Genomic DNA, 13,610 nt, shown 5'->3' with positions numbered 1-13,610 from the left:
GGAAACAGGGCAGATAAATGTGATTAGGATTTTATGCTCGTGTGGAGGATAAATCCTAACACGGAATGGAGAGGCTGAATGGCCTGTTTCTGTGTTGTAATTTCTATTTCGGAAATCAGAACCTCTAATTGTCTGTGAGAGAAGCTAACTGTGTGTCTGTATCTGAGACTCTGTATGTCTCTCTCTCCGTCAGTCTGTCTGTGTATGTGTCTCTCTCCGTCAGTCTGTCTGTGTATGTGTCTCTCTGTCGGTCTGTATGTGTGTTTCTCTCTCTCTCTCTGATGGCCCGTGTGTATCTCTCTGTCGGTCTGTGTGGTGTGTGTGTCTCTCTGACAGTCTGTGTGTGTGTCTCTCTGACAGTCTGTCTGTGTGTCCCTCTGACAGTCTGTGTGTGTGTCTCTGACAGTCTGTCTGTGTGTCCCTCTGACAGTCTGTGTGTGTCTCTCTGACAGTCTGTCTGTGTGTCTCTCTGACAGTCTGTCTGTGTGTCTCTCTGACAGTCTGTCTGTGTGTCTCTCTGACAGTCTGTCTGTGTGTCTCTCTGACACTGAGATGAGAAATTTCTTCACCCAGAGAGTGGTGAGCCTGTGGAATTCGCTACCACAGAAAGCAGTTGAGGCCAAAACATTGAATGTTTTCAAAAAGGAATTAGATATAGCTCTTGGATCTAAAGGGATCAAAGGATACGAGGCGAAAGCCAGAAAAGGTTACTGAGTTGGATGATCAGCCATGATCATAATGAATGGTGGTGCAGGCTGGAAGGGCCAAATGGCCTACTCCTGCTCCTATTTTCTATGTTTCTACATTCTGTGTCTCTCTGACTGTCTGTGTCTCTCTGACAGTCTCTGTGTGACTCTCTCTGACAGCCTGTCTCTGTGTCTCTCTGACTGTCTGTGTCTCTCTGACTCTGTGGGTGTCTCTGACAAGTCTGTGCATGTCTCTGACAGTCTTTGTCTGTGTCCCTCTGACTGTCTCTGTGTCTCTCTCTGACTGTCTGTGTCTCTCTGACTGTCTCTGTGTCTCTCTCTGACGGTCTGTGTCTCTCTTTCTGACGGTCTGTGTGTCTCTGATAGCCTGTGTGTGTGTGTGTGTCTCTCTCTGACTGTCTGTCTCTCTCTGACTGTCTGTCTCTCTCTGACTGTCTGTGTCTCTCTGACTGTCTGTGTCTCTCTGACTGTCTGTGTCTCTCTGACAGTCTTTGTCTGTGTCTCTCTGACTGTCTCTGTGTCTCTCTCTGATGGTCTGTGTCTCTCTCTCTGACGGTCTATGTGTCTCTGATAGCCTGTGTGTGTGTCTCTCTCTCTCTGACGGTCTCTGTGTCTCTCTCTGACGGTCTCTGTGTCTCTCTCTGACTGTCTCTGTGTCTCTCTCTCTGACGGTCTGTGTGTCTCTGATAGCCTGTGTGTGTGTGTGTCTCTCTCTGACGGTCTCTGTGTCTCTCTCTGACGGTCTGTGTCTCTCTCTCTGATGGTCTGTGTGTCTCTGATAGCCTGTGTGTGTGTGTGTCTCTCTGACGGTCTCTGTGTCTCTCTCTGACGGTCTCTGTGTCTCTCTCTGACGGTCTCTGTGTCTCTCTCTGACGGTCTGTGTCTCTCTCTCTGACGGTCTGTGTGTCTCTGATAGCCTGTGTGTGTGTGTGTCTCTCTCTGACTGTGTCTCTCTGACAGTCTTTGTCTGTGTCTCTCTGACTGTCTCTGTGTCTCTCTCTGACGGTCTGTGTGTCTCTGATAGCCTGTGTGTGTCTCTCTGACGGTCTCTGTGTCTCTCTCTGACGGTCTGTGTCTCTCTCTCTGACGGTCTGTGTGTCTCTGATAGCCTGTGTGTGTGTGTCTCTGACGGTCTCTGTGTCTCTCTCTCTGACGGTCTCTGTGTCTCTCTCTGACGGTCTGTGTGTCTCTGATAGCCTGTGTGTGTGTGTGTCTCTCTCTGACTGTCTGTGTCTCTCTGACAGTCTTTGTCTGTGTCTCTCTGACTGTCTCTGTGTCTCTCTCTGACGGTCTGTGTGTCTCTGATAGCCTGTGTGTGTGTGTGTCTCTCTCTGACGGTCTCTGTGTCTCTCTCTGACGGTCTGTGTGTCTCTGATAGCCTGTGTGTGTGTGTGTCTCTCTCTGACGGTCTCTGTGTCTCTCTCTGACGGTCTCTGTGTCTCTCTCTGACGGTCTCTGTGTCTCTCTCTGACGGTCTGTGTGTCTCTCTCTGACTGTCTCTGTGTCTCTCTCTGATGGTCTGTGTGTCTCTGATAGCCTGTGTGTGTGTGTGTGTCTCTCTCTGACGGTCTCTGTGTCTCTCTCTGACGGTCTCTGTGTCTCTCTCTGACGGTCTGTGTGTCTCTCTCTGACGGTCTCTGTGTCTCTCTCTGACGGTCTCTGTGTCTCTCTCTGACGGTCTCTGTCTCTCTCTGACGGTCTCTGTGCCCACAGGGAGTTTGATGAGACCATGGATGCTCTACAAGCTGACATCGATCAACTGGAATCCGAGAAGATGGAGTTGAAGCAACGTCTCAGCAGCCAATCAAAACGTACAATTGAGGGGCTGAGAGGGTCGCCAGGTTCAGGCATCGCTTCCATAGTAACAGGTATGACAGAGCTGGACACGGAGGATATGGGGCACTGGGAATACGTTTAGTAACAGGTATGACAGAGCTGGACATGGAGGATATGGGGCACTGGGAATACGTTTGGGTCTAGAGACTGCTCAGTGGCTCACAACCCATGTGGCAATAAGAGTGATGGACATCACTGCAATATCAAACTGAGAAATACATCGAACCCCCTCGATCAGACCCCATCCTATAACTCACTCCAAACCCCTCGATCAGACCCCATCCTGTAACTCACTCCCAAACCCCTCGATCAGACCCCATCCTGTAACTCACTCCAAACCCCTCGATCAGACCCCATCCTGTAACTCACTCCCAAACCCCTCGATCAGACCCCATCCTGTAACTCACTCCCAAACCCCTCGATCAGACCCCATCCTGTAACTCACTCCAAACCCCCTCGATCAGACCCCATCCTGTAACTCACTCCAAACCCCTCGATCAGACCCCATCCTGTAACTCACTCCAAACCCCTCGATCAGACCCCATCCTGTAACTCACTCCCAAACCCCTCGATCAGACCCCATCCTGTAACTCACTCCCAAACCCCTCGATCAGACCCCATCCTGTAACTCACTCCAAAACCCCTCGATCAGACCCCATCCTGTAACTCACTCCAAACCCCCTCGATCAGACCCCATCCTGTAACTCACTCCAAACCCCCTCGATCAGACCCCATCCTGTAACTCACTCCAAACCCCCTCGATCAGACCCCATCCTGTAACTCACTCCAAACCCCCTCGATCAGACCCTATCCTGTAACTCACTCCAAACCCCTCGATCAGACCCCATCCTGTAACTCACTCCAAACCCCTCGATCAGACCCCATCCTGTAACTCACTCCCAAACCCCTCGATCAGACCCCATCCTGTAACTCACTCCAAACCCCCTCGATCAGACCCCATCCTGTAACTCACTCCAAACCCCCTCGATCAGACCCTATCCTGTAACTCACTCCAAACCCCTCGATCAGACCCCATCCTGTAACTCACTCCAAACCCCTCGATCAGACCCCATCCTGTAACTCACTCCCAAACCCCTCGATCAGACCCCATCCTGTAACTCACTCCAAACCCCTCGATCAGACCCCATCCTGTAACTCACTCCCAAACCCCTCGATCAGACCCCATCCTGTAACTCACTCCCAAACCCCTCGATCAGACCCCATCCTGTAACTCACTCCAAACCCCCTCGATCAGACCCCATCCTGTAACTCACTCCAAACCCCTCGATCAGACCCCATCCTGTAACTCACTCCAAACCCCTCGATCAGACCCCATCCTGTAACTCACTCCCAAACCCCTCGATCAGACCCCATCCTGTAACTCACTCCCAAACCCCTCGATCAGACCCCATCCTGTAACTCACTCCAAACCCCCTCGATCAGACCCCATCCTGTAACTCACTCCAAACCCCCTCGATCAGACCCCATCCTGTAACTCACTCCAAACCCCCTCGATCAGACCCCATCCTGTAACTCACTCCAAACCCCCTCGATCAGACCCCATCCTGTAACTCACTCCAAACCCCTCAATCAGACCCCATCCTGTAACTCACTCCAAAACCCCTCGATCAGACCCCATCCTGTAACTCACTCCAAACCCCCTCGATCAGACCCCATCCTGTAACTCACTCCAAACCCCTCGATCAGACCCCATCCTGTAACTCACTCCAAACCCCTCAATCAGACCCCATCCTGTAACTCACTCCAAAACCCCTCGATCAGACCCCATCCTGTAACTCACTCCAAACCCCTCGATCAGACCCCATCCTGTAACTCACTCCAAACCCCTCGATCAGACCCCATCCTGTAACTCACTCCCAAACCCCTCAATCAGACCCCATCCTGTAACTCACTCCAAACCCCTCGATCAGACCCCATCCTGTAACTCACTCCAAACCCCTCAATCAGACCCCATCCTGTAACTCACTCCAAACCCCTCGATCAGACCCCATCCTGTAACTCACTCCAAACCCCCTCGATCAGACCCCATCCTGTAACTCACTCCAAACCCCTCGATCAGACCCTATCCTGTAACTCACTCCAAACCCCTCGATCAGACCCCATCCTGTAACTCACTCCAAACCCCTCGATCAGACCCCATCCTGTAACTCACTCCAAACCCCTCGATCAGACCCCATCCTGTAACTCACTCCAAACCCCTCGATCAGACCCCATCCTGTAACTCACTCCAAACCCCTCGATCAGACCCCATCCTGTAACTCACTCCAAACCCCCTCGATCAGACCCCATCCTGTAACTCACTCCAAACCCCTCGATCAGACCCCATCCTGTAACTCACTCCAAACCCCTCGATCAGACCCTATCCTGTAACTCACTCCAAACCCCTCGATCAGACCCTATCCTGTAACTCACTCCCAAACCCCTCGATCAGACCCCATCCTGTAACTCACTCCAAACCCCTCGATCAGACCCCATCCTGTAACTCACTCCAAACCCCCTCGATCAGACCCCATCCTGTAATTCACTCCAAACCCCTCGATCAGACCCCATCCTGTAACTCACTCCAAACCCCCTCGATCAGACCCCATCCTGTAACTCACTCCAAACCCCCTCGATCAGACCCCATCCTGTAACTCACTCCAAACCCCTCGATCAGACCCCATCCTGTAACTCACTCCAAACCCCTCGATCAGACCCCATCCTGTAACTCACTCCAAACCCCTCGATCAGACCCTATCCTGTAACTCACTCCAAACCCCCTCGATCAGACCCTATCCTGTAACTCACTCCAAACCCCTCGATCAGACCCCATCCTGTAACTCACTCCAAACCCCTCGATCAGACCCTATCCTGTAACTCACTCCCAAACCCCCTCGATCAGACCCCATCCTGTAACTCACTCCAAACCCCTCGATCAGACCCTATCCTGTAACTCACTCCAAACCCCCTCGATCAGACCCTATCCTGTAACTCACTCCAAACCCCTCGATCAGACCCCATCCTGTAACTCACTCCAAACCCCCTCGATCAGACCCCATCCTGTAACTCACTCCAAACCCCTCGATCAGACCCCATCCTGTAACTCACTCCAAACCCCTCGATCAGACCCCATCCTGTAACTCACTCCAAACCCCCTCGATCAGACCCCATCCTGTAACTCACTCCCAAACCCCTCGATCAGACCCCATCCTGTAACTCACCCCAAACCCCTCGATCAGACCCCATCCTGTAACTCACTCCAAACCCCCTCGATCAGACCCCATCCTGTAACTCACCCCAAACCCCTCGATCAGACCCCATCCTGTAACTCACTCCAAACCCCTCGATCAGACCCTATCCTGTAACTCACTCCCAAACCCCTCGATCAGACCCCATCCTGTAACTCACTCCAAACCCCTCGATCAGACCCCATCCTGTAACTCACTCCAAACCCCTCGATCAGACCCCATCCTGTAACTCACTCCAAACCCCTCGATCAGACCCCATCCTGTAACTCACTCCAAACCCCTCGATCAGACCCTATCCTGTAACTCACTCCCAAACCCCTCGATCAGACCCCATCCTGTAACTCACTCCAAACCCCTCGATCAGACCCCATCCTGTAACTCACTCCAAACCCCTCGATCAGACTCCATCCTGTAACTCACTCCAAACCCCTCGATCAGACCCCATCCTGTAACTCACTCCAAACCCCTCGATCAGACCCCATCCTGTAACTCACTCCAAACCCCCTCGATCAGACCCCATCCTGTAACTCACTCCAAACCCCTCGATCAGACCCCATCCTGTAACTCACTCCAAACCCCTCGATCAGACCCTATCCTGTAACTCACTCCAAACCCCCTCGATCAGACCCCATCCTGTAACTCACTCCAAACCCCTCGATCAGACCCCATCCTGTAACTCACTCCAAACCCCTCGATCAGACCCTATCCTGTAACTCACTCCAAACCCCCTCGATCAGACCCCATCCTGTAACTCACTCCAAACCCCTCGATCAGACCCCATCCTGTAACTCACTCCAAACCCCTCGATCAGACCCTATCCTGTAACTCACTCCCAAACCCCTCGATCAGACCCCATCCTGTAACTCACTCCAAACCCCTCGATCAGACCCCATCCTGTAACTCACTCCAAACCCCTCGATCAGACCCCATCCTGTAACTCACTCCAAACCCCTCGATCAGACCCCATCCTGTAACTCACTCCAAACCCCTCGATCAGACCCTATCCTGTAACTCACTCCCAAACCCCTCGATCAGACCCCATCCTGTAACTCACTCCAAACCCCTCGATCAGACCCCATCCTGTAACTCACTCCAAACCCCTCGATCAGACCCCATCCTGTAACTCACTCCAAACCCCTCGATCAGACCCCATCCTGTAACTCACTCCAAACCCCTCGATCAGACCCCATCCTGTAACTCACTCCAAACCCCCTCGATCAGACCCCATCCTGTAACTCACTCCAAACCCCTCGATCAGACCCCATCCTGTAACTCACTCCAAACCCCTCGATCAGACCCTATCCTGTAACTCACTCCAAACCCCTCGATCAGACCCCATCCTGTAACTCACTCCCAAACCCCTCGATCAGACCCCATCCTGTAACTCACTCCCAAACCCCTCGATCAGACCCCATCCTGTAACTCACTCCAAACCCCTCGATAAGACCCCATCCTGTAACTCACTCCAAACCCCTCGATCAGACCCTATCCTGTAACTCACTCCAAACCCCTCGATCAGACCCCATCCTGTAACTCACTCCCAAACCCCTCGAACAGACCCCATCCTGTAACTCACTCCAAACCCCTCGATCAGACCCTATCCTGTAACTCACTCCCAAACCCCTCGATCAGACCCCATCCTGTAACTCACTCCCAAACCCCTCGATCAGACCCCATCCTGTAACTCACTCCAAACCCCCTCGATCAGACCCTATCCTGTAACTCACTCCAAACCCCTCGATCAGACCCCATCCTGTAACTCACTCCAAACCCCTCGATCAGACCCCATCCTGTAACTCACTCCAAACCCCTCGATCAGACCCCATCCTGTAACTCACTCCAAACCCCCTCGATCAGACCCCATCCTGTAACTCACTCCAAACCCCTCGATCAGACCCCATCCTGTAACTCACTCCAAACCCCTCGATCAGACCCTATCCTGTAACTCACTCCAAACCCCTCGATCAGACCCCATCCTGTAACTCACTCCAAAACCCCTCGATCAGACCCCATCCTGTAACTCACTCCAAACCCCCTCGATCAGACCCCATCCTGTAACTCACTCCAAACCCCTCGATCAGACCCCATCCTGTAACTCACTCCAAACCCCCTCGATCAGACCCTATCCTGTAACTCACTCCAAACCCCCTCGATCAGACCCTATCCTGTAACTCACTCCAAACCCCCTCGATCAGACCCTATCCTGTAACTCACTCCAAACCCCTCGATCAGACCCCATCCTGTAACTCACTCCAAACCCCTCGATCAGACCCCATCCTGTAACTCACTCCCAAACCCCTCGATCAGACCCCATCCTGTAACTCACTCCAAACCCCTCGATCAGACCCCATCCTGTAACTCACTCCAAACCCCTCGATCAGACCCTATCCTGTAACTCACTCCAAACCCCTCGATCAGACCCCATCCTGTAACTCACTCCCAAACCCCTCGATCAGACCCCATCCTGTAACTCACTCCAAACCCCTCGATCAGACCCTATCCTGTAACTCACTCCCAAACCCCTCGATCAGACCCCATCCTGTAACTCACTCCCAAACCCCTCGATCAGACCCCATCCTGTAACTCACTCCAAACCCCCTCGATCAGACCCTATCCTGTAACTCACTCCAAACCCCTCGATCAGACCCCATCCTGTAACTCACTCCAAACCCCTCGATCAGACCCCATCCTGTAACTCACTCCAAACCCCTCGATCAGACCCCATCCTGTAACTCACTCCAAACCCCCTCGATCAGACCCTATCCTGTAACTCACTCTCAAACCCCTCGATCAGACCCTATCCTGTAACTCACTCCAAACCCCCTCGATCAGACCCCATCCTGTAACTCACTCCAAACCCCCTCGATCAGACCCCATCCTGTAACTCACTCCAAACCCCCTCGATCAGACCCCATCCTGTAACTCACTCCAAACCCCTTCGATCAGACCCCATCCTGTAACTCACTCCCAAACCCCTCGATCAGACCCCATCCTGTAACTCACTCCAAACCCCTCGATCAGACCCCATCCTGTAACTCACTCCAAACCCCCTCGATCAGACCCCATCCTGTAACTCACTCCAAACCCCTCGATCAGACCCCATCCTGTAACTCACTCCAAACCCCTCGATCAGACCCTATCCTGTAACTCACTCCAAACCCCCTCGATCAGACCCCATCCTGTAACTCACTCCAAACCCCTCGATCAGACCCCATCCTGTAACTCACTCCAAACCCCTCGATCAGACCCTATCCTGTAACTCACTCCAAACCCCCTCGATCAGACCCCATCCTGTAACTCACTCCAAACACCTCGATCAGACGCCATCCTGTTAATCACTTCAACCCCCCTCGATCAGACCCTATCCTGTAACTCACTCCAAACCCCTCGATCAGACCCCATCCTGTAACTCACTCCAAACACCTCGATCAGACCCCATCCTGTTAATCACTTCAACCCCCCTCGATCAGACCCTATCCTGTAACTCACTCCAAACCCCTCGATCAGACCCTATCCTGTAACTCACTCCAAACCCCCTCGATCAGACCCCATCCTGTAACTCACTCCAAACACCTCGATCAGACCCCATCCTGTTAATCACTTCAACCCCTCGATCAAAGCCCAACCTGTAACTCACTCCAAATCCCTTGATTAGACCCCATCCTATAACCATCCTATAACTCACTCCCAAATTCCTCGATCAGACCCTAGGTGCCAGGGCGAAGGATGTCTCTGAGCGGGCACAGGATATTCTGAAAGGGGAGGGTGAGCAGTCAGAGGTCATGGTCCATATTGGTACTAACGACATAGGCAGGAAGAGATGATGTCTTACAAAGTGAATATAGGGAGTTAGGCAGAAGGTTAAAAAGCAGGACCTCTAGGGTTGTAATCTCAGGATTACTCCCTGAGCCACGTGCTAGTGAGGGTAGGAATAGGAGGATTAGGCAAATGAATGCATGGCTGAAGAGCTGGTGTAGGCGGGAGGGCTTCAGCTACTTGGATCATTGGGATCTCTTCTGGTACAGAGGTGACCTGTACAAGAAGGACGGGTAGCATCTGAACTGGAGGGGGACCAATATCCTTGCGGGGAGGTTTGCGAGTACTACTCGGGAGGGTTTAAACTAGTCTTGCAGGGACTGGGACTCAAAGTAGTAGTCTCTCCGATGAGATAGTTGAGGCAAATGTGGAGGTTAAAGCAAGCAAATCCAGTAGGCAGGCCGGACAGGGGCAGGACAGGGAGCGTGGAAGGTCTGGTAGGCTAAACTGCATTTACTTTAATGCAAGAAACCTTACAGGTAAGGCAGATGAACTCAGAGCATGGATCGGTACATGGGATTGTGATATTATAGCTATTACGGAAACGGTGTTGAGGGATGGGCAGGACTGGCAGTTCAAAGTTCCGGGGTACCGATGCTTCCGGCGTGACAGAGGTGGAGGTAGGAGAGGAGGGGGAGTTACACTATTGATTAGGGAGGATATCACGGCAGTACTAAGAGAGGATATCCCAGGGGGAATGTCCAGCGAGGCCATATGGGTAGAATTTAGAAATAAGAAAGGGGTGATCACTTTGATGGGATTATACTGTAGGCCCCCCATTAGTAAGAGGGAATTGGAGGAGCATATATGGAGGGAAATCACAGATAGGTGTAGGAATTATAGGGTTGTAACAGTAGGTGATTTTAACTTCCCTAATATTAACTGGGACTGCCTTAGTGCTAAGGGATCAGATGGGGAAGAATTTGTTAAGTGTGTCCAGGATAGTTTTCTGAAGCAGTATGTGGATGGCCCTACTAGAGAAGGGGCTACACTCGACCTCCTCTTAGGAAATGAGGATGGGCAGGTGGTTGATGTGTCAGTGGGGGAGCACTTTGAGACCAGTGACCATAACCCTATTAGATTCAAGATAGTTATGGAAAAGGATAGGACTGGTCCTCAGGTTGAAGTCCTAAATTGCGGGGAGGCTAATTTCAATGGTATCAGACAGGGACTCTCAAAAGTTGAATGGGAGAGGTTGTTTACAGGTAAAGGGATGTCTGGCAAGTGGGAGGCTTTTAAAAGTGAGATAGGAAGAGTTCAGGGCTGGTATGTTCCTGTTAGATGGAAGGGCAAGGCTGGCAAGTTTTGGGAACCTAGGTTGACGAGGGATATTGAGGGTCTGGTCAGGACAAAGAAGGAGGCAGAGGTCAGGGATAGGCAGCTGGGATTGAGCGAGTCCCTCGAGGAGTATAGGGGATGTAGGACTACACTTAAGAAGGAAATTAGGAGGGCGAAAAGGGGCCATGAGATTTCCCTGGCAGATAAGATGAAGGAGAATCCTAAAAGATTCTATAAGTATATTAAGAGTAAAAGGGTAGCTAGGGAGAGAGTAGGTCCCCTTAAGGATCAGTGTGGTAATCTATGTGTGGAGCCACGGGAAATGGGCGAGGTCTTAAATGAATACTTCTCGTCTGTATTTACTGTGGAGAAGGTCATGGAAGCTAATGAGTTAAAGGGAGGGAACACCGATATCCTGGAGCATATCAACATTACAAAGGAGGAGATGTTGGAGGTTTTGAAGGGCATTAAGGTGGATAAATGCCCAGGGCTTGACCAGGTGTATCCTAGTTGTACAGTTGTACATAACATTGGTTAGGCCGCATTTGGAGTACTGTGTGCAGTTCTGGTCGCCACACTACAGGAAAGATGTGGTTAAGCTAGAGAGGGTGCAGAAAAGATTCACAAGGATCTTGCCTGGTTTGGAGGGCTTGAGTTATTCAGAGAGATTGGATAGTTTAGTTTAGTTTAGAGATACAGCACTGAAACAGGCCCTTCGGCCCACCGAGTCTGTGCCGACCATCAACCACCCATTTATACTAATGCTACACTAATTCCATATTCCTGCCACATCCCCACCTGTCCCTATATTTCCCTACCACCAACCTATACTAGGGGCAATTTATCATGGCCAATTTACCTATCAACCTGCAAGTCTTTGGCATGTGGGAGGAAACCGGAGCACCCGGAGAAAACCCATGCAAACACAGGGAGAACTTGCAAACTCCACACAGGCAGTACCCAGAATTGAACCCGGGTCGCTGGAGCTGTGAGGCTGCGGTGCTAACCACTGCGCCGGTCAGAGTCTCGGAATCCTGCAGCGAGTAACTCACCTTCTGACTCCCCAAAGGAGGTTTAAAGGGGATCAAAGGGGTAAATTTTTCACACAAAGAATAGTGGGTATCTGGAATGAGCTGTCTGAGGAGGTGGTGGAGGCAGGAACAGTAGCAACATTTGAAAGGCATCTGGACAGGCAAGGCAAGAAACCCATCTGGTTCACTCATGTCCTTCAGGGAAGGAAATCTGCCGTCGCTACTTGGTCTGGCCTACATGTCAGTCCAGACCCACAGCAATGTGGTTGAGTTTTAACTGCCCCTTGAAATGGCCGAGCAAGCCACTCAGTTGTAGCAAAAGTGCTACAGAAAAGTCGGTGTACGTACACCAGGTGGACTGCAGCGGTTCAAGAAGGCGGCTCACCAGCATCTTCTTGGGCAATTAGGGATGGGCAACAAATGTTGGCCTTGCCAGCAACGCCCACATCCCATGAAACAGATAAAAAAAGAAAGTGGTGCAGTTCAGTTTCTGGTCAATGGTAACTCACAGAATGTTGATAGTAGGGGATTCAGTGATGGTAATGCCATTGAATGTCAAGGGGTGATGGTTAGATTCTCTCTTGTTGGAGATGGTCATTGCCTGGCACTTGTGTGACGCGATTATTCCTTGCCACTTATCAGCCCAAGCCTGAATGTTGTCCAGGTCTTATTGGATGTACTCTATTCCTCTATTAATAAAGCCAAGAATCCCATATGCTTTTTAAGTCTTCTCAACTTGTCCTGCTACCTTCAGGTATTAGGGATGAAGTTCTGAATGCCTTCCACAGGAGAGGTCAGGAATAGGGGACATCTGACTGGTCTCAATGTGTTGGAAACATCATTCCATAATACTTCTCCATCTAGCTCTGCTCTCCAGCCATAGCATTTAAAACCCAAGGTGTAATTGTACCTCTGTAAAAAGCTTAATAAGCCTTCAGTTAGAGCACTGTGTGCAATAAAGGCTGCAGATTTTCGGAGGATATTGTAGCTTTAGAGAGGCTATAGCACTGTCACTCAGGTGCTGCCTGCAAATGAAAAGAAAAATGGAGACTTTTCCATTCGAATACAGATTTTGGGGTGATGTGATGAAGTGTTTAAAATGGTGAAAGGATGGGACAGGTGGATAAAAGCAGATGGTTTCAGTAATTGAGGGTCTACAGCAAGAGGCCAGAGATAGAAAATTAAATGGAAATGATTTAGAACAGAGCAGGAGAGAGTTGTGAGGCTGTGGGATTCACTTCCAGAGTTAGTGGTTGAGGCAGAAACTGTGTCGATATTCGAAACTAGATTAGAGAGGGGGAGGAAGGAAAGGAGGATGAAGGGAGGTGGGAACAAGACAGGTGACTGTGATTAGAACTATTAGCTCACGTACAGGGCAAATCCCGGACGGACTGAATGGCCTGTTTTTGTGAATCACGCAATCACTGTTGAAGCATACATCTCAGGCAGTGGTTCAAGTAGACATCATAGAATCTTTGAAGGGAAAGGTGGATAAATGTTTGAAGTGGAGGAACATACAGGTTTTTAGAGGCAATAGGATTGTTTGGGATTGATACCTGGCTATGAGGAAAGGGTGGAGCAGTGAGATTAGTTTTGGGATTGATACAGCTCTATGGGGAGAGACTGGGATAGTAGGATTAGTTTGGGGTTGTTACATGGCTATGGGGAGAGAGCCGGGTAGTGGGATTAGTTTG

General features: G+C 50.9%; 1 protein-coding gene across 4 annotated transcripts in view; it reads left to right on the top strand.

The window, feature by feature from the left end:
* LOC137365475 (dynactin subunit 1-like) overlaps nucleotides 1-13,610 on the top strand; it is a 336,296-nt gene that overhangs the window by 287,542 nt on the left and 35,144 nt on the right. For all 4 annotated transcript variants that reach the window (XM_068028030.1, XM_068027981.1, XM_068027938.1 and 1 more), the window contains one exon: nucleotides 2,421-2,575. In XM_068028030.1, coding sequence (XP_067884131.1) covers nucleotides 2,421-2,575 — 155 coding nt within the window. The remainder of the gene's footprint in view (nucleotides 1-2,420; nucleotides 2,576-13,610) is intronic.

This window comes from Heterodontus francisci, chromosome 1, assembly GCF_036365525.1.
Source record: "Heterodontus francisci isolate sHetFra1 chromosome 1, sHetFra1.hap1, whole genome shotgun sequence".
Taxonomy (NCBI): Eukaryota; Metazoa; Chordata; class Chondrichthyes; order Heterodontiformes; family Heterodontidae; genus Heterodontus; species Heterodontus francisci.
The sequence above is the reverse complement of the archived record's forward strand: the minus strand, read 5'-3'. Positions and strand labels throughout refer to the sequence as shown.